The sequence below is a fragment of the Salvelinus alpinus genome, chromosome 2, assembly GCF_045679555.1.
Source record: "Salvelinus alpinus chromosome 2, SLU_Salpinus.1, whole genome shotgun sequence".
In the NCBI taxonomy this organism is placed as follows: Eukaryota; Metazoa; Chordata; class Actinopteri; order Salmoniformes; family Salmonidae; genus Salvelinus; species Salvelinus alpinus.
The window spans coordinates 10415635-10436730 of NC_092087.1; the positions used below are offsets into that span (position 1 = coordinate 10415635).

Consider the following 21096-nt stretch of genomic DNA (forward strand, 5'->3'; position numbering starts at 1 on the left):
ATCGAGAGACAGAGAGACAGAGAAACAGAGAGACAGAGAAACAGAGAGACAGAGAGATCGAGAGACAGAGAAACAGAGAGACAGAGACAGAGAGACAGAGAAACAGAGAGATCGAGAGACAGAGACAGAGAGATCGAGAGACAGAGACAGAGAGATCGAGAGACAGATAAACAGAGAGATCGAGAGACAGAGACAGAGACAGAGACAGAGAGATCGAGAGACAGAGAGATCGAGAGACAGAGAGACAGAGAAACAGAGAAACAGAGAGACAGAGAAACAGAGAGACAGAGAGATCGAGAGACAGAGAGACAGAGAGACAGAGAAACAGAGACAGAGACAGAGAAACAGAGACAGAGAGACAGAGAGACAGAGAAACAGAGACAGAGAGACAGAGAGACAGAGAGACAGAGAGACAGAGACAGAGAGACAGAGAAACAGAGACAGAGAGACAGAGAAACAGAGACAGAGAGACAGAGAGACCGAGAGATCGAGAGACAGAGAGACAGAGAAACAGAGAGACAGAGACAGAGAAACAGAGAGATCGAGAGACAGAGAGACAGAGACAGAGAAACAGAGAGATCGAGAGACAGAGAGATCGAGAGACAGAGAGACAGAGAGACAGAGAGACAGAGAGACAGAGAGACAGAGAAACAGAGAAACAGAGAGATCGAGAGACAGAGAGATCGAGAGACAGAGAGATCGAGAGACAGAGAGATCGAGAGACAGAGAGACAGAGAAACAGAGAGATCGAGAGACAGAGAGATCGAGAGACAGAGAGATCGAGAGACAGAGAGATCGAGAGACAGAGAGACAGAGAAACAGAGAGATCGAGAGACAGAGAGACAGAGAGACAGAGAGATCGAGAGACAGAGAGACAGAGAAACAGAGAAACAGAGAAACAGAGAGATCGAGAGACAGAGAGATCGAGAGACAGAGAGACAGAGAAACAGAGAGATCGAGAGACAGAGAGATCGAGAGACAGAGAGACAGAGAAACAGAGAGATCGAGAGACAGAGAGAGAAGGTATTATGATTATGATTGCAGCATTAGGACCCAACCACAGAGATGTATCTCTGTCGTCCAACATAGGAGGCACCTTCTGCTTTGGGGACGGTCACATGGTAACCTTGTTGTGTACTGCTGGCTTGGCAGTTATGACATAAGGGCATTTCCACGGCAACAGAATGATGCTGACACTCAGACTTTTCACTTTAAAATGTATGTCAAACAAAAACCAATGATTGCAAAGTTAAACAAACCATACAACTCTATGCACAAGGACTACTTTGAACAATTTCCACTGATTTGTTTTACCCAAAAAATTGAAGAACAATGCAGCTGCAGAGTTTGGTAAGAGAATGATGGTTTGTTCCGTCATTCTGTTACCAAACGTTGCATCTGCAAATGTTTTGTATAATTCTACAAAGTCCTACAACGTAGGTCTATTGTTTTTTTGCTTTTCCCTTACAATAAAAACATTACTGTGTAATCCATAGCAGCACCCACTCGTAGCACGCACTCCAGCAGGTATATCTCACTGGTCACCCCCAAAGCAAATTCCTCCTTTGGTCGCCTTTCCTTCCAGTTCTCTGCTGCCAATGACTAGAACGAACTGCAACAATCTGAAGCTGGAGACTCATATCTCCCTCACTAGCTTTAAGCACCAGCTGTCAGAGCAGCTCACAGATCACTGCACCTGTACATAGCCCATCTGTAAACAGCCCATCTATCTACCTACCTCATCCCCATACTGTATTTATTTATTTATCTTGCTCCTTTGCACCCCAGTATCTCTACTAGAGGTTGACCGATTAATCGGAATGGCCAATTTTTTTAAATATATTTTTTTACACCTTTATTTAACTAGGTAAGTCAGTTAACCAGATAACATTCGCTATACATTATCGTTCAGTTTGGTCCCTCAGACGAGGTTCTAATCTCGTTCCTGGTACTTCATAGAACAGAACCATTACCTCATGTTCTCTGGAATGCTCTTTAGGTTTTATCACCCAAAGACATCGTAAATCTCCTCTGTCAGTGCTCTATTCTGTCGAATGTAACAACTATTATAATGTAATACAAGCATTATAACATCATCTTACAAGCATTATAACATCATCTTACAAGCATTATAACATCATCTTGCAATTTTCCACGACACCTTACATTGCACTCCACGAGGAGCCTGCCTGTTACGCGAATGCAGTAAGAAGCCAAGGTAAGTTGCTAGCTAGCATTAAACGTATCTTATAAAAAAACAATCAATCAATCAATCATAATCACTAGTTAACTACACATGGTTGATGATATTACTAGGTTATCTAGCGTGTCCTGCGTTGCATATAATCGATGCGGTGCGCATTCGCGAAAAAGGACTGTCGTTGCTCCAACGTGTACCTAACCATAAACATCAATGCCTTTCTTAAAATCAATACACAGAAGTATATATTTTTAAACCTGCATATTTAGCTAAAAGAAATCCAGGTTAGCAGGCAATATTAACCAGATGAAATTGTGTCACTTCTCTTGTGTTCATTGCACGCAGAGTCAGGGTATATGCTCGTGTTCATTGCACACAGAGTCAGGGTATATGCTCGTGTTCATTGCACGCAGAGTCAGGGTATATGCTCGTGTTCATTGCACACAGAGTCAGGGTATATGCTCGTGTTCATTGCACGCAGAGTCAGGGTATATGCTCGTGTTCATTGCACGCAGAGTCAGGGTATATGCTCGTGTTCATTGCACACAGAGTCAGGGTATATGCTCGTGTTCATTGCACACAGAGTCAGGGTATATGCTCGTGTTCATTGCACACAGAGTCAGGGTATATGCTCGTGTTCATTGCACGCAGAGTCAGGGTATATGCTCGTGTTCATTGCACGCAGAGTCAGGGTATATGCTCGTGTTCATTGCACACAGAGTCAGGGTATATGCTCGTGTTCATTGCACGCAGAGTCAGGGTATATGCTCGTGTTCATTGCACACAGAGTCAGGGTATATGCTCGTGTTCATTGCACGCAGAGTCAGGGTATATGCTCGTGTTCATTGCACGCAGAGTCAGGGTATATGCTCGTGTTCATTGCACACAGAGTCAGGGTATATGCTCGTGTTCATTGCACGCAGAGTCAGGGTATATGCTCGTGTTCATTGCACACAGAGTCAGGGTATATGCTCGTGTTCATTGCACGCAGAGTCAGGGTATATGCTCGTGTTCATTGCACGCAGAGTCAGGGTATATGCTCGTGTTCATTGCACACAGAGTCAGGGTATATGCTCGTGTTCATTGCACGCAGAGTCAGGGTATATGCTCGTGTTCATTGCACGCAGAGTCAGGGTATATGCTCGTGTTCATTGCACACAGAGTCAGGGTATATGCTCGTGTTCATTGCACGCAGAGTCAGGGTATATGCTCGTGTTCATTGCACGCAGAGTCAGGGTATATGCTCGTGTTCATTGCACACAGAGTCAGGGTATATGCTCGTGTTCATTGCACACAGAGTCAGGGTATATGCTCGTGTTCATTGCACACAGAGTCAGGGTATATGCTCGTGTTCATTGCACACAGAGTCAGGGTATATGCTCGTGTTCATTGCACGCAGAGTCAGGGTATATGCTCGTGTTCATTGCACGCAGAGTCAGGGTATATGCTCGTGTTCATTGCACACAGAGTCAGGGTATATGCTCGTGTTCATTGCACACAGAGTCAGGGTATATGCTCGTGTTCATTGCACACAGAGTCAGGGTATATGCTCGTGTTCATTGCACGCAGAGTCAGGGTATATGCTCGTGTTCATTGCACACAGAGTCAGGGTATATGCTCGTGTTCATTGCACGCAGAGTCAGGGTATATGCTCGTGTTCATTGCACGCAGAGTCAGGGTATATGCTCGTGTTCATTGCACACAGAGTCAGGGTATATGCTCGTGTTCATTGCACGCAGAGTCAGGGTATATGCTCGTGTTCATTGCACGCAGAGTCAGGGTATATGCTCGTGTTCATTGCACACAGAGTCAGGGTATATGCTCGTGTTCATTGCACGCAGAGTCAGGGTATATGCTCGTGTTCATTGCACGCAGAGTCAGGGTATATGCTCGTGTTCATTGCACACAGAGTCAGGGTATATGCTCGTGTTCATTGCACACAGAGTCAGGGTATATGCTCGTGTTCATTGCACACAGAGTCAGGGTATATGCTCGTGTTCATTGCACACAGAGTCAGGGTATATGCTCGTGTTCATTGCACGCAGAGTCAGGGTATATGCTCGTGTTCATTGCACACAGAGTCAGGGTATATGCTCGTGTTCATTGCACACAGAGTCAGGGTATATGCTCGTGTTCATTGCACGCAGAGTCAGGGTATATGCTCGTGTTCATTGCACACAGAGTCAGGGTATATGCTCGTGTTCATTGCACACAGAGTCAGGGTATATGCTCGTGTTCATTGCACACAGAGTCAGGGTATATGCTCGTGTTCATTGCACACAGAGTCAGGGTATATGCTCGTGTTCATTGCACGCAGAGTCAGGGTATATGCTCGTGTTCATTGCACACAGAGTCAGGGTATATGCTCGTGTTCATTGCACACAGAGTCAGGGTATATGCTCGTGTTCATTGCACGCAGAGTCAGGGTATATGCTCGTGTTCATTGCACACAGAGTCAGGGTATATGCTCGTGTTCATTGCACACAGAGTCAGGGTATATGCTCGTGTTCATTGCACACAGAGTCAGGGTATATGCTCGTGTTCATTGCACGCAGAGTCAGGGTATATGCTCGTGTTCATTGCACGCAGAGTCAGGGTATATGCTCGTGTTCATTGCACACAGAGTCAGGGTATATGCTCGTGTTCATTGCACGCAGAGTCAGGGTATATGCTCGTGTTCATTGCACACAGAGTCAGGGTATATGCTCGTGTTCATTGCACGCAGAGTCAGGGTATATGCTCGTGTTCATTGCACGCAGAGTCAGGGTATATGCTCGTGTTCATTGCACACAGAGTCAGGGTATATGCTCGTGTTCATTGCACGCAGAGTCAGGGTATATGCTCGTGTTCATTGCACGCAGAGTCAGGGTATATGCTCGTGTTCATTGCACACAGAGTCAGGGTATATGCTCGTGTTCATTGCACGCAGAGTCAGGGTATATGCTCGTGTTCATTGCACGCAGAGTCAGGGTATATGCTCGTGTTCATTGCACACAGAGTCAGGGTATATGCTCGTGTTCATTGCACACAGAGTCAGGGTATATGCTCGTGTTCATTGCACACAGAGTCAGGGTATATGCTCGTGTTCATTGCACACAGAGTCAGGGTATATGCTCGTGTTCATTGCACGCAGAGTCAGGGTATATGCTCGTGTTCATTGCACGCAGAGTCAGGGTATATGCTCGTGTTCATTGCACACAGAGTCAGGGTATATGCTCGTGTTCATTGCACACAGAGTCAGGGTATATGCTCGTGTTCATTGCACACAGAGTCAGGGTATATGCTCGTGTTCATTGCACGCAGAGTCAGGGTATATGCTCGTGTTCATTGCACACAGAGTCAGGGTATATGCTCGTGTTCATTGCACGCAGAGTCAGGGTATATGCTCGTGTTCATTGCACGCAGAGTCAGGGTATATGCTCGTGTTCATTGCACACAGAGTCAGGGTATATGCTCGTGTTCATTGCACGCAGAGTCAGGGTATATGCTCGTGTTCATTGCACGCAGAGTCAGGGTATATGCTCGTGTTCATTGCACACAGAGTCAGGGTATATGCTCGTGTTCATTGCACGCAGAGTCAGGGTATATGCTCGTGTTCATTGCACACAGAGTCAGGGTATATGCTCGTGTTCATTGCACACAGAGTCAGGGTATATGCTCGTGTTCATTGCACACAGAGTCAGGGTATATGCTCGTGTTCATTGCACGCAGAGTCAGGGTATATGCTCGTGTTCATTGCACACAGAGTCAGGGTATATGCTCGTGTTCATTGCACACAGAGTCAGGGTATATGCTCGTGTTCATTGCACGCAGAGTCAGGGTATATGCTCGTGTTCATTGCACACAGAGTCAGGGTATATGCTCGTGTTCATTGCACACAGAGTCAGGGTATATGCTCGTGTTCATTGCACACAGAGTCAGGGTATATGCTCGTGTTCATTGCACACAGAGTCAGGGTATATGCTCGTGTTCATTGCACGCAGAGTCAGGGTATATGCTCGTGTTCATTGCACACAGAGTCAGGGTATATGCTCGTGTTCATTGCACACAGAGTCAGGGTATATGCTCGTGTTCATTGCACGCAGAGTCAGGGTATATGCTCGTGTTCATTGCACACAGAGTCAGGGTATATGCTCGTGTTCATTGCACACAGAGTCAGGGTATATGCTCGTGTTCATTGCACACAGAGTCAGGGTATATGCTCGTGTTCATTGCACGCAGAGTCAGGGTATATGCTCGTGTTCATTGCACGCAGAGTCAGGGTATATGCTCGTGTTCATTGCACACAGAGTCAGGGTATATGCTCGTGTTCATTGCACACAGAGTCAGGGTATATGCTCGTGTTCATTGCACACAGAGTCAGGGTATATGCTCGTGTTCATTGCACGCAGAGTCAGGGTATATGCTCGTGTTCATTGCACGCAGAGTCAGGGTATATGCTCGTGTTCATTGCACGCAGAGTCAGGGTATATGCTCGTGTTCATTGCACACAGAGTCAGGGTATATGCTCGTGTTCATTGCACGCAGAGTCAGGGTATATGCTCGTGTTCATTGCACGCAGAGTCAGGGTATATGCTCGTGTTCATTGCACGCAGAGTCAGGGTATATGCTCGTGTTCATTGCACGCAGAGTCAGGGTATATGCTCGTGTTCATTGCACACAGAGTCAGGGTATATGCTCGTGTTCATTGCACACAGAGTCAGGGTATATGCTCGTGTTCATTGCACACAGAGTCAGGGTATATGCTCGTGTTCATTGCACGCAGAGTCAGGGTATATGCTCGTGTTCATTGCACACAGAGTCAGGGTATATGCTCGTGTTCATTGCACGCAGAGTCAGGGTATATGCAACAGTTTGGGCCGCCTGGCTCATTGCAAACTAATTTGCCAGAATTTTACGTAATTATGACATAACATTGAAGGTTGTGCAATGTAACAGGAATATTTAGACTTATGGATGCCACCGTTAGATAAAATACGGAACGGTTCCGTATTTCACTGAAAGAATAAACGTTTTGTTTTCGAGATGATAGTTTCCGGATTCGACCATATTAATGACCTATGGCTCGTATTTATGTGTGTTATTATGTTATAATTAAGTCTTTGATTTGATAGAGCAGTCTGACTGAGCGATGGTAGGCACCAGCAGGCTCGTAAGCATTCATTCAAACAGCACTTTCGTGCGTTTTGCCAGCAGCTCTTCTCAATGACCTGTTTATGACTTCAAGCCTATCAACTCGAGATTAGGCTGGTGTAACCGATGTGAAATGGCTAGCTAGTTAGCGGATAGCGTTTCAATCGGTGACGTCACTCGCTCTGAGACTTGGAGTAGTTGTAACGATGCTTCGAGGGTGGCTGTTGTAGATGTGTTCCTGGTTCGAGCCCAGGTAGGGGCGAGGAGAGGGACGGAAGCTATACTGTTACACTGGCAATACTAAAGTGCCTATAAGAACATCCAATAGTCAAAGGTATATGAAATACAAATGGTATAGAGGGAAATAGTCCTATAATAACTACAACCTAAAACTTCTTACCTGGGAATATTGAAGACTCATGTTAAAAGGAACCACCAGCTTTCATATGTTCTCATGTTCTGAGCAAGGAACTTAAACGTTAGCTTTCTTACATGGCACATATTGCACTTTTACTTTCTTCTCCAACACTTTGTTTTTGCATTATTTAAACCAAATTGAACGTGTTTCATTATTTATTTGAGGCTAAATTGATATAGTTGATGTATTATATTAAGTTAAAATAAGTGTTCATTCAGTATTGTTGTAATTGTCATTATTACAAATAAATTGTAAAAATCGGCATCGGCTATTTTTGGTCCTCCAATAATCGGTATCGGTATCGTCGTTGAAAAATCATAATTGGTCGACCTCTAATCTCTACTTGCACATTCATCTTCTGCACATCTACCATTCCAGTGTTTAATTGCTATATTGTAATTACTTCGCCACCATGGCCTATTTATTGCCTTAACTTACCTCATTTTCACTCACTGTATATAGACTTTTTGTTTTCTTTTGTTCTACTGTATTATTGACTGTATGTTTTGTTTATTCCATGTGTAACTCTGTGTTGTTGTATGTGTCGAATTGCTATGCTTTATCTAGGCCAGGTCGCAGTTGCAAATGAGAACTTGTTCTCAACTAGCCTACCTGGTTAAAGAAAGGTGAAATAAAATAAATAAATAAATAAATGTGATCAACTGTAATTTGGAGATTTGATTAGTAATTAGCTGCTTGCCTATTGTCCTGTAGCCCATCCCAGCCTTGTGCAGGTCTAAAATGTTATCCCTGATGTCCTTACACAGCTCTCTGGTCTTGGCCATTGTGGAGAAGTTGGAGTCTGTTTGATTGAGTGTGTGGACAGGTGTCTTTTATACAGGTAACGAGTTCAAACAGGTGCAGTTAATACAGGTAATGAGTGGAGAACAGGAGGGCTTCTTAAAGAAAAACGAACAGGTCTGTGAGAGCCGGAATTCTTACTGGTTGGTAGGTGATCAAATACTTATGTCATGCAATAAAATGCAAATTAATTACTTAAAAATCATACAATGTGATTTTCTGGATTTTTGTTTTAGATTCCGTCTCTCACAGTTGAAGTGTACCTATGATAAAAATTACAGACCTCTACATGCTTTGTAAGTAGGAAAACCTGCAAAATCGGCAGTGTTTCAAATACTTGTTCTCCCCACTGTATATATATATATACACATACATATATATTTTACCTTTATTTAACTAGGCAAGTCAGTATATATTTTTTTTATATCCTTTCACTGCATCTGTCAATTACAAGATGCTCCCATCTCTTCATGTACAATTTGACAACTGATAGGCCTAATATTGTCACTCATCAGATTATTGTCAATTGAATCTTGTCTACAGGCTGACTCTTATTATGTGTGAAATTAGTTTTGGTGTAGTTTGGATGGGCAGGTTGACTGGCACCGTTTGTTTCCCGCTCATCAACTTGGATAGAGTCAACGACATGTTTTACATTATTCTAAAAAGGCCTACTACTGCAACACAAAGCTTGTTTGTAATTCCCTTACAATACATTTGATTAGTAATAGAGTTACAGTAAATAAATCAGTCTTGTAACAGCTTATTTTTACAAACTAAAAATGGTATCAACCCGGTCAAATTATTAACATGAGCGCCAACGGCTGATAAATACGAATAACACAAACTCATCATTATACTATTGTTGTTCTGAATTAAATTAACCTCTTCGTCCTCACTTTCAGTTAGACCTCATTTACATTTGATTGTGAAATAACTTGCCCAATCGTCGCCCATTCATTCAGTGGGAATCGTTGGCGTCGCTGGATAGAGTCAAGGATATGTTTAGCAGTATTATAAAGTCTTACTGCAACATGTATTCGTTTCCCTTACAATAAATGTGATTAGTAATAAAGTTATAGTAAATAAAACATTCCTAAGCTGTTTCTTTTTCCAAAGTAAACCGTAAAAGAGAATGGTATCAACCCTCAAGGCACTAATTATTTACTGCTGATAAATAGGTATAATAAACTCATTACTACACTATTGTCTCTCTAAATTAAATCAACCTCTTCAACCCTCCTTATCTTTCAGTTAGGCCTAATTCAAATTCAATTGTGAAGTAAGGTGCACAATTATCCATCTGTCATTCGTTCAGTGAGGAGAGAGTTGCATTAGCGCCTGGCTGGGTACCAATGTCCTACAGCAGATTGCATTAGCGCCTGGCTGGGTACCAATGTCCTACAGCAGATTGCATTAGCGCCTGGCTGGGTACCAATGTCCTACAGCAGATTGCATTAGCGCCTGGCTGGGTACCAACGTCCTACAGCAGATTGCATTAGCGCCTGGCTGGGTACCAATGTCCTACAGCAGATTGCATTAGCGCCTGGCTGGGTACCAACGTCCTACAGCAGATTGCATTAGCGCCTGGCTGGGTACCAACGTCCTACAGCAGATTGCATTAGCGCCTGGCTGGGTACCAACGTCCTACAGCAGATTGCATTAGCGCCTGGCTGGGTACCAACGTCCTACAGCAGATTGCATTAGCGCCTGGCTGGGTACCAATATCCTACAGCAGATTGCATTAGCGCCTGGCTGGGTACCAACGTCCTACAGCAGATTGCATTAGCGCCTGGCTGGGTACCAATGTCCTACAGCAGATTGCATTAGCGCCTGGCTGGGTACCAATGTCCTACAGCAGATTGCATTAGCGCCTGGCTGGGTACCAACGTCCTACAGCAGATTGCATTAGCGCCTGGCTGGGTACCAATGTCCTACAGCAGATTGCATTAGCGCCTGGCTGGGTACCAATGTCCTACAGCAGATTGCATTAGCGCCTGGCTGGGTACCAACGTCCTACAGCAGATTGCATTAGCGCCTGGCTGGGTACCAACGTCCTACAGCAGATTGCATTAGCGCCTGGCTGGGTACCAACGTCCTACAGCAGATTGCATTAGCGCCTGGCTGGGTACCAATGTCCTACAGCAGATTGCATTAGCGCCTGGCTGGGTACCAATGTCCTACAGCAGATTGCATTAGCGCCTGGCTGGGTACCAATGTCCTACAGCAGATTGCATTAGCGCCTGGCTGGGTACCAACGTCCTACAGCAGATTGCATTAGCGCCTGGCTGGGTACCAACGTCCTACAGCAGATTGCATTAGCGCCTGGCTGGGTACCAACGTCCTACAGCAGATTGCATTAGCGCCTGGCTGGGTACCAACGTCCTACAGCAGATTGCATTAGCGCCTGGCTGGGTACCAATGTCCTACAGCAGATTGCATTAGCGCCTGGCTGGGTACCAACGTCCTACAGCAGATTGCATTAGCGCCTGGCTGGGTACCAACGTCCTACAGCAGATTGCATTAGCGCCTGGCTGGGTACCAACGTCCTACAGCAGATTGCATTAGCGCCTGGCTGGGTACCAACGTCCTACAGCAGATTGCATTAGCGCCTGGCTGGGTACCAACGTCCTACAGCAGATTGCATTAGCGCCTGGCTGGGTACCAACGTCCTACAGCAGATTGCATTAGCGCCTGGCTGGGTACCAACGTCCTACAGCAGATTGCATTAGCGCCTGGCTGGGTACCAACGTCCTACAGCAGATTGCATTAGCGCCTGGCTGGGTACCAATGTCCTACAGCAGATTGCATTAGCGCCTGGCTGGGTACCAACGTCCTACAGCAGATTGCATTAGCGCCTGGCTGGGTACCAACGTCCTACAGCAGATTGCATTAGCGCCTGGCTGGGTACCAATGTCCTACAGCAGATTGCATTAGCGCCTGGCTGGGTACCAACGTCCTACAGCAGATTGCATTAGCGCCTGGCTGGGTACCAACGTCCTACAGCAGATTGCCTTGGGAGTTAAGTTGGGTAAAGATGTGAAGACAAACAACAGGTAAAAAGGCTCTAAATACTTCTCTGTTTGTGATTTCAAAACTCTGACAAATGAGCCGTATAAAATACAAACATTTAGGAAATGTCAGGGAAGAAACAGGACATAGGTTTTATTTATTTTTTACTAAATCAAAACGTCAGTGGCCGTTGGCCTGTGGAGGTTCTAGTGCTAAGAAACCTAAGTTCTAACTGTCTGTGTTATTTGTTCAGTGACTGCATTCCATGTAAACAATGTAAAGCCAGTAGACTAAATATGCAGAGGACTGTCTCTACATTGTGTTCACCTGGTGGGAAAGAGGCATACAGCAGTACTCTATATTGTTGGAACAACACAATCATGGCAATAGACCTAGCTGTAGCCTTTTCTGGTCAGTTCTCAGCTGTCACAGGTCAAGTGGGTCAATTCATTAATTAATGTGTGTGTGTGTGTGTGTGTGTGTGTGTGTGTGTGTGTGTGTGTGTGTGTGTGTGTGTGTGTGTGTGTGTGTGTGATCTTGTTTGCCAGCTCTGTGACTCACTGATTGTACTTGGGTGTATTTGTCATTAGCCTTCAATCCCGAATACTGATCTTCTATTCTGAGATTCAACCAATCTTGACATTCCACAGTAGAGGAGTACATGGATCTGATCGGTCAGTGTCAAACCTGATGGCCAGGCTCCATGAAATGAATGGCTCCTCTTTACAAGAAAAACAAATCTGCTAGCTAACCATCCTAGTGGTGTCCTTATTTTATTTTTAAGGTACCAACGGGACATGTAAAGGTACCAATGATCTGATACACCATGTGTTAGCCAGTTAGCTAGCAACCTAGCACGTCTAGCTAACGTTATTCTCTTACCTTCGTGGTTGACATGTTTAACGTCACATTTGACTCCAGTAAATCCGAGCACTGCTAGCACCTTAACACAGTGCGGATTTCCGTCACTCACGAATAGTTTCATCTAGCTGCCTCTATTCAACTGCCTTTGGACTGAAATACCTAGATATAACTTGCTAAAGTACTGGAAATTACAAGAAAATGTAAATATCTAACAGCATGCAACTCAGCCGGTAAGTGCTACTCAACGCGCTGATGCAACCAGGGTTCAGCTTCCCCTTTTGCAAATGGCGCACATTGAAGTTTTCTGGAGTACGCGACATGTGTTAAACCTGTAAAATCAGACTATGAAGGACCACAATTCCCATCAGCGTGTATTGAAACGTAGCTACAACAAACTGACGCGCTCCTTGCACAAAATATGATTGGTTCATGCAAAATCACATGGGATATTTTGAACCAATCGGTGGCCAAATACGTTGATGTGCCTAGACAGATCTTTTTAGCATCTGAACGAGAATGAATATTATAATAACCTACACAGGGAGTGAAGATATAAGTCTTGTAAAAGTGCATGCAACTGTGCACATTTTATACCCATCGAAAGCTCAACTCGATCAGCGTTTTTAAAGGTGCATCACGTGACAGAGGACAAATTGCCTGACGACTCAAACAGAATTCTTCCGCTGCCCTATCAGAGGAGAAACTGACGTCCGTGGGCGTGGCGTAGCGTTTGACGTGTTTAAGGAGTTTGGGTAGCCAGGCAAGAGGAGAAAGCGACCATGCTGAAAATATCGCAAGGTACTGGAGGATGCGGATGCGATTTTTTCGGAGGATATCGTGTCGCTCGCTAGTGTACCCTGGGATCATCGTTTTTAATAGCAAAATAATTGATGACACACACCGCACCGACCTCCTAAAGGTGAGAAACTGCTTGTTTTAGGTTGTTCTAGCATTTAGAGACAATATTTATATATTTTATTCTGGAAAGTAATTTAGAAAATGTAAAATATAAATATTTTTTGTTATGTGGTTCACAAGTTGTCAGTTAGCGATGTATTGGAATTGTCAGTTACTATATAGCCTATAAGTTATTGAGTCCTTTTGCAACTATATCTTTAATTTCAGAACTCTTGTGTTATTGTCAGTAAATAATACACATTGAAACACCAGAAAATCATGATTAAACAACTCTTCTATGAATAGACTATGGATAGATAATAATTTAAATTTAAACAAATAATTTCGTGGTTGTATGTAGTCAGTAGTACTTTGGTGAAATTGCCAAGTTAAACTATTTGCACTATTTATGAGTGTCCATCCCAAGCTGTTGTGGTGTCTGGAGCAGCTGAGCAGGTGTAGGCTACTGGGTGATATAGATCATCATTAGCCCTTACTGACAGAGGCTCAACTTAAAATGTAAACTATGTTTTATTACACACATATAACACACATTGTTTTGTTAGTGCTGTCAAATTTGAATGCTCATCATTTTCATTTTTTCCCTCAACCATAACACACCACAAGAATGTAACATTTTTGACCAAAGAAGTTCTCTTCATATTGTTTCGACATCCTGTATGATTTTGTTTCGTTTCAGTTGTAGGGGGCCGTCTTTTGGATGGGACGTTAAAACGGGTGTCCTGACACTCTGTAGTCACTAAAGATCCCATGTTACTTATCATAAGAGTAGGGGTGTTAACCCCGGTGTCCTGGCTAAATTGCCAATCTGGGCCTCATACCATCATGGACACCTAATCATCCCCAGCTTCCAATTGGCTCATTCATCCCCCCTCCTCTCCCCTGTAACTATTCCCCAGGTTGTTGCTGTAAATGAGAATGTGTTCTCAGTCAACTTACCTGGTAAAATAAGGGTTAAATACATTTTTAAAAATCTCTTGAAAATCTACTTAGAACAGGATATGAAGCATAGCTGAGGTGTCCTTTGAGGTTGTGGGACTGAGTGAACTCAGCTTTGAGTTTGTGGGACAGAGGCCATCATCACACTTACTTCAGTTGTTCTATATTTCATCACTGCAGTAGAATAGTATTCTAGCATTCTCCATTTTATCCATCCGTTTTTCTCAGTTCAAACACAGAAACTATGACATCATAGAATCTATTAAAAGGTTTGAAGCAAGTGTGACTAAGACTGTCAGAGAAGGCTCTTTGTCTGAAGCCTAGCCTACTGCACATTTGCATGTTGCACTTACACTACTTTGACTAAAAGTACAGCCAATAAGAAAAGCACATGATCATATGCAATGGAAACAGTTATAAGCGTTGTGTTTTCTTTCCATTTGGTCATCTTTCTCTCTGTATGAGCAGAGTGGAGGGGTATCCTACGAAGTAGGTTTTAAGGAGGTAACCAGGTAACCAGGTAACCAGGTAACCAGGTAACTTTGGTCAATTCTAAGTTCAACTGTTTTTTAAGCTCAGTTCTATCAGTTTGAGTGTCTGGAGCATTGAACTTTTATGGAGAGAGAGAGAGAAGTTGCACAGGACAAATCAGGATAGAACAGGACAAAACAGGGCAGGTCACAACAGGACAGGACAAAATAGGACAGGACAGGACACAACAGGACAGGACAAAATAGGACAGGATAAAAAAGGACAGGACAAAACAGGACAGGACACAACAGGACAGGACAAAATAGGACAGGACACAACAGGACAGGTCAAAACAGGACAGAACACAACAGGACAGGACAAAACAGGACAGGACAAACCGTACAGGACAAAACAGGACAGGACAGGACACAACAGGACAGGACACAACAGGACAGGAAAAAACAGGACTGGACAAAACAGGACTGGACACAACAGGACAGGACAAAACAGGACAAAACAGGACAAAACAGGACTGGACAAAACAGGACTGGACACAACAGGACAGGACAAAACAGGACAAAACAGGACTGGACAAAACAGGACTGGACAAAACAGGACAAAACAGGACTGGACAAAACAGGACTGGACACAACAGGACAGGACAAAACAGGACAAAACAGGACTGGACACAACAGGACAGGACTAAACTGGACACAACAGGACAGGACAAAACAGGACAAAACAGGACACTACAAGATACACTACTACACCCACAGGCGTTTCAGCTGTTTATACTATACACTACATCCACAGGCGTTTCAGCTGTTTATACTATACACTACATTCACAGGCGTTTCAGCTGTTTATACTATACACTACATCCACAGGTGTTTCAGCTGTTTATACTATACACTACATCCACAGGCGTTTCAGCTGTTTATACTATACACTACATCCACAGGCGTTTCAGCTGTTTATACTATACACCACATCCACAGGTGTTTCAGCTGTTTATACTATACACTACATCCACAGGCGTTTCAGCTGTTTATACTATACACTACATCCACAGGCGTTTCAGCTGTTTATACTATACACTACATCCACAGGCGTTTCAGCTGTTTATACTATACACTACAACATCCACAGGCGTTTCTGCTGTTTATACTATAGACTACATCCACAGGCGTTTCAGCTGTTTATACTATACACTACATCCACAGGCGTTTCAGCTGTTTATACTATACACTACATTCACAGGTGTTTCAGCTGTTTATACTATACACCACATCCACAGGCGTTTCAGCTGTTTATACTATACACTACATCCACAGGTGTTTCTGCTGTTTATACTATACACTACATCCACAGGCGTTTCTGCTGTTTATACTATACACTACAACATCCACAGGCGTTTCAGCTGTTTATACTATACACTACAACATCCACAGGCGTTTCAGCTGTTTATACTATACACTACAACATCCACAGGCGTTTCAGCTGTTTATACTATACACTACAACATCCACAGGCGTTTCAGCTGTTTATACCATACACTGTGCTCTGAACCTGTTTCTCTGTGTTGCTACAGTGTTTGAGTTTGCACTGGCTATAGGGAGGTTTAATGCACTGCAATGGTCCCTGGCCACATCACACGCTCTGTGACTGATTCACACTGCGATGTTACTGTTGCAGAAAGTGGGTCTTTGACTTGGCTGATAGCTTGTGACAGCTCCCTGCCTCCCCCCCATCCCTGGTGGATCAATGGTCTCTGTGCTCTTCATCAGCAACATCAATGGATGAGCTGCAGGCTTCTGGGATGGTGCATGGAGGCCAGTGGGAGTCAGGTTGAATTCCAAACTGGCACCCTATTCCCTTCATAGTGCACTACTTTTGACCAGGGCTGGCACCCTATTCCCTTCATAGTGCACTACTTTTGACCAGGGCTGGCACCCTATTCCCTTCATAGTGCACTACTTTTGATCAGGGCTGGCACCCTATTCCCTTCATAGTGCACTACTTTTGACCAGGGCTCAAATAGGGGAATAGGGTGCCATTTGGGACACAACCTCAGACTGGGGCTCTCAGCCAATGATGTGGGTATCTATAGGTTCAACCAGCCTCTCGTCTCTGCAGCCACAGGTTGCTGTGTTGGAGTGCTGCTTGAGTTCAAGAGACTTCTGGGAATGAAACATTGGGTTCTTATTCTAACCCATTACTGGAAAACGGACAAGATTTTTCCGCCTTCATGTCTTATAAACAGAGATTTATACACCTTGCACTCTTGTTCTCCAGAAAGGAACAGTATAAGCAACAGCCTGACAATCCGTCCTGTTCCTCTGAAGTCAGAGGTGTTTTAATAACAAAACATACAATGAAAGGTAAGGTGATGTCAGGTTGACTTAGGCTTTCTCCCAAATGGTACCCTATTCCCTATTTAGTGCACTGCTTTTGACCAGAGCCCTCTGGTACCCTATTCCCTATTTAGTGCACTGCTTTTGACCAGAGCCCTCTGGTACCCTATTCCCTATTTAGTGCACTTCTTTTGACCAGGGCCAAAATGTTTTATTTAACTAGGCAAGTCAGTTAAGAACAAATTCTTATTTACAATGACGACCTACACCGGCCAAACCCAGACGACGCTGGGCCAATTGTGCGCCGCCCTATGGGACTCCAAATCACATCCGGTTGTGACACAGCCTGGATTCGAACCAGGGTGTCTGTAGTGACACCTCTAGCACTGAGATGCAATAGCTTAGACCCGCTGCGCCCCTCGGGAGCCCCTGAGTGCAGTAGTGCACTATATAGGGAATAGGGTGCCATTTGGGACGTAGACTTATTGTAATGCTAAGCTTCCTGTCCCTAATGGTCCTAAAAAAAAAGAGAGTGTGTCGTGAACCTGTTATGACCCCGCTAGGGAATTTTAGAAAGCATTAGTAAGGATTAGAAATTACAACACATTGCATAAACCTACGCAAAAAAATGCAGTTATAGCTTACTTTTTTTTTTAATGATATAAATCTATTTTTCAAACACAAGTCAAACACTATGAAATCCAAATACATGGAAAGTGAAAAACTTTAAATGAATATCAACCTATTTCTGAATAGTCCAGTGAGGTTTGGAGAATATTTCCAGAAAGTCACATGCTACAAAGGTGTTTAGCAAATCAGTCAACAGGTTGAGGATGATTGCAACATCCTCTACAGGATAACAAAATGTATTGAGCAGATCCACCCTCTCTCTCACACGAGCACACACACACACACACACACACACACACACACACACACACACACACACACACACACACACACACACACACACACACACACACACACACACACACACACACACACACACACAAATCAAATCAAGTTTATTTTATATAGCCCTTCGTACATCAGCTAATATCTCGAAGTGCTGTACAGAAACCCAGCCTAAAATCCCAAACAGCAAGCAATGCAGGTGTAGAAGCACGGTGGCTAGGAAAAACTCCCTAGAAAGGCCAAAACCTAGGAAGAAACCTAGAGAGGAACCAGGCTATGAGGGGTGGCCAGTCCTCTTCTGGCTTTGCCGGGTGGAGATTATAACAGAACATGGCCAAGATGTTCAAATGTTCATAAATGACCAGCATGGTCAAATAATAATCAGGAGTAAATGTCAGTTGGCTTTTCATAGCCGATCATTAAGAGTATCTCTACCGCTCCTGCGGTCTCTAGAGAGTTGAAAACAGCAGGTCTGGGACAGGTAGCACGTCCGGTGGACAGGTCAGGGTTCCATAGCCGCAGGCAGAACAGTTGAAACTGGACCAGCAGCAAGGCCAGGTGGACTGGGGACAGCAAGGAGTCATCATGCCCGGTAGTCCTGACGCATGGTCCTAGGGCTCAGGTCCTCCGAGAGAGAGAAAGAAAGAGAGAAGGAGAGAATTAGAGAGAGCATACTTAAATTCACACAGGACACCGGATATGACAGGAGAAGTACTCCAGATATAACCAACTGACCCCAGCCCCCCGACACATAAACTACTGCAGCATAAATACTGGAGGCTGAGACAGGAGGGGTCAGGAGACACTGTGGCCCCATCTGATGATACCCCCGGACAGTGCCAAACAGGAAGGATATAACCCCACCCACTTTGCCAAAGCACAGCCCCCGCACCAATAGAGGGATATCTTCAACCACCAACTTACAATCCTGAGACAACGCCGAGTATAGCCCACAAAGATCTCCACCACAGCACAAACCAAGGGGGGGGGGCGCCAACCCAGACAGGAAGATCACGTCAGTAACTCAACCCACTCAAGTGACGCACCCCTCCTAGGGACGGCATGGAAGAGCACCAGTAAGCCAGTGACTCAGCCCCTGTAATAGGGTTAGAGGCAGAGAATCCCAGTGGAGAGAGGGGAACAGGCCAGGCAGAGACAGCAAGGGCGGTTCGTTGCTCCAGAGCCTTTCCGTTCACCTTCACACTCCTGGGCCAGACTACACTCAATCATATGACCTACTGAAGAGATAAGTCTTCAGTAAAGACTTAAAGGTTGAGACGAGTCTGCGTCTCTCACATGGGTAGGCAGACCATTCCATAAAAATGGAGATCTATAGGAGAAAGCCCTGCCTCCAGCTGTTTGCTTAGAAATTCTAGGGACAATTAGGAGGCCTGCGTCTTGTGACCGTAGCGTACATGTAGGTATGTACGGCAGGACCAACTCGGAAAAATAGGTAGGAGCAAGCCCATGTAACGCTTTATAGGTTAACAGTAAAACCTTGAAATCAGCCCTTGCCTTAACAGGAAGCCAGTGTAGGGAAGCTAGCACTGGAGTAATATGATCAAATTTCTTGCTTCTAGTCAGGATTCTCGCAGCCGTATTTAGCACTAACTGAAGTTTATTTAGTGCTTTATCCGGGTAGCCGGAAAGTAGAGCATTGCAGTAGTCTAACCTAGAAGTAACAAAAGCATGGATACATTTTTCTGCATAATTTTTGGACAGAAAGTTTCTGATCTTTGCAATGTTACGTAGATGGAAAAAAGCTGTCCTTGAAACACACACACACACACACACACACACACACACACACACACACACACACACACACACACACACACACACACACACACACACACACACACACACACACACACACACACACACACACACACACACACACACACACACACACACACACAGTCACGTTGTATCCAAATAGGATGGAGTGTCATTGCAGGGCAGGGAGGGCCAACTGTTAATCAATTAATATACATTTTGTAGGGGGTGATACATTTTTTGTAAGGATAAATTAAGTCTGACATTTTAAAGTGGAAATTATAAACTTTAGAAGCCTTTTTAAAACTCGAAAAACAAAACATTTCCATTTCCTGCAATGCAGGAAAGTTCTCTGCGACAGCATAGTGATCAAATGAAGGAAGTACATCTGTATGTGCATGGCCCACGCCACCATATCCTTGATGTTGCCAGCACCACAACTATCTGAGTGTTGATGTTACCAGCACCACAACTAACTGAGTATTGATGTCACCAGCACCATAACTAACTGAGTATTGATGTCACCAGCACCACAACTAACTGAGCATTGATGTCACCAGCACCATAACTAACTGAGTATTGATGTCACCAGCACCATAACTAACTGAGTATTGATGTCACCAGCACCACAACTAACTGAGTATTGATGTCACCAGCACCATAACTAACTGAGTATTGATGTCACCAGCACCACAACTAACTGAGTATTGATGTTGCTAGCACCACTACTAACTGAGTATTTTATTATCTATGTGTTTATTATCTATGTGTTATTTATGTGTGTGTTATCAATGTGTGTGTTATCTATGTGTTTATTATCTATGTTTTATCTATGTGTGTATTATCTATATGTTATCTATGTGTGTATTATCTATATGTTATCTATGTGTTTATTATATATGTGTTTATTATCTATGTGTTATCTATGTGTTTATTGTCTATGTGTTATCTATGTGTTATCTATGTGTTATCTATGAGTTATCTATGAGTGTGTTATCTATGTGTTATCTATGTGTTTATTATCTATGTGTTTATTATCTATGTGTTATCTATGTGTGTGTTATCTATGTGTTTATTATCTATGTGTTATCTATGTGTGTGTTATCTATGTGTTTATTATCTATGTGTTATCTATGTGTGTGTTATCTATGTGTTTATTATCTATGTGTTATCTATGTGTGTGTTATCTATGTGTTATCTATGTGTTATCTATGTGTTTATTATCTATGTGTTATCTATGTGTGTGTTATCTATGTGTTATCTATGTGTGTGTTATCTATGTGTGTGTTATCTAT

The 21096-nt window shown here is 43.8% G+C and overlaps 2 protein-coding genes across 7 annotated transcripts in view; one reads left to right on the forward strand and one right to left on the reverse strand.

Moving 5' to 3' along the window:
- Window positions 1-12678, reverse strand: part of mars1 (methionyl-tRNA synthetase 1) — a 57034-nt gene extending 44356 nt beyond the window's left edge. For both annotated transcript variants that reach the window (XM_071366421.1, XM_071366413.1), the window contains exon 1: window positions 12447-12678. In XM_071366421.1, the coding sequence (XP_071222522.1) occupies window positions 12447-12549 (103 nt within the window). In that variant the 5' untranslated portion in view covers window positions 12550-12678. The remainder of the gene's footprint in view (window positions 1-12446) is intronic.
- A 517-nt stretch (window positions 12679-13195) lies between these two features.
- The window catches only part of LOC139553803 (rho GTPase-activating protein 15-like), a 64875-nt gene continuing 56974 nt past the window's right edge, over window positions 13196-21096 (forward strand). Inside the window, exon 1 of one of the 5 annotated variants that reach the window (XM_071366519.1) lies at window positions 13196-13347. The gene's annotated coding sequence lies outside the window, so the exon portion shown is untranslated. The remainder of the gene's footprint in view (window positions 13348-21096) is intronic. The other 4 variants (XM_071366510.1, XM_071366488.1, XM_071366503.1 and 1 more) reach the window with 4 other exon arrangements.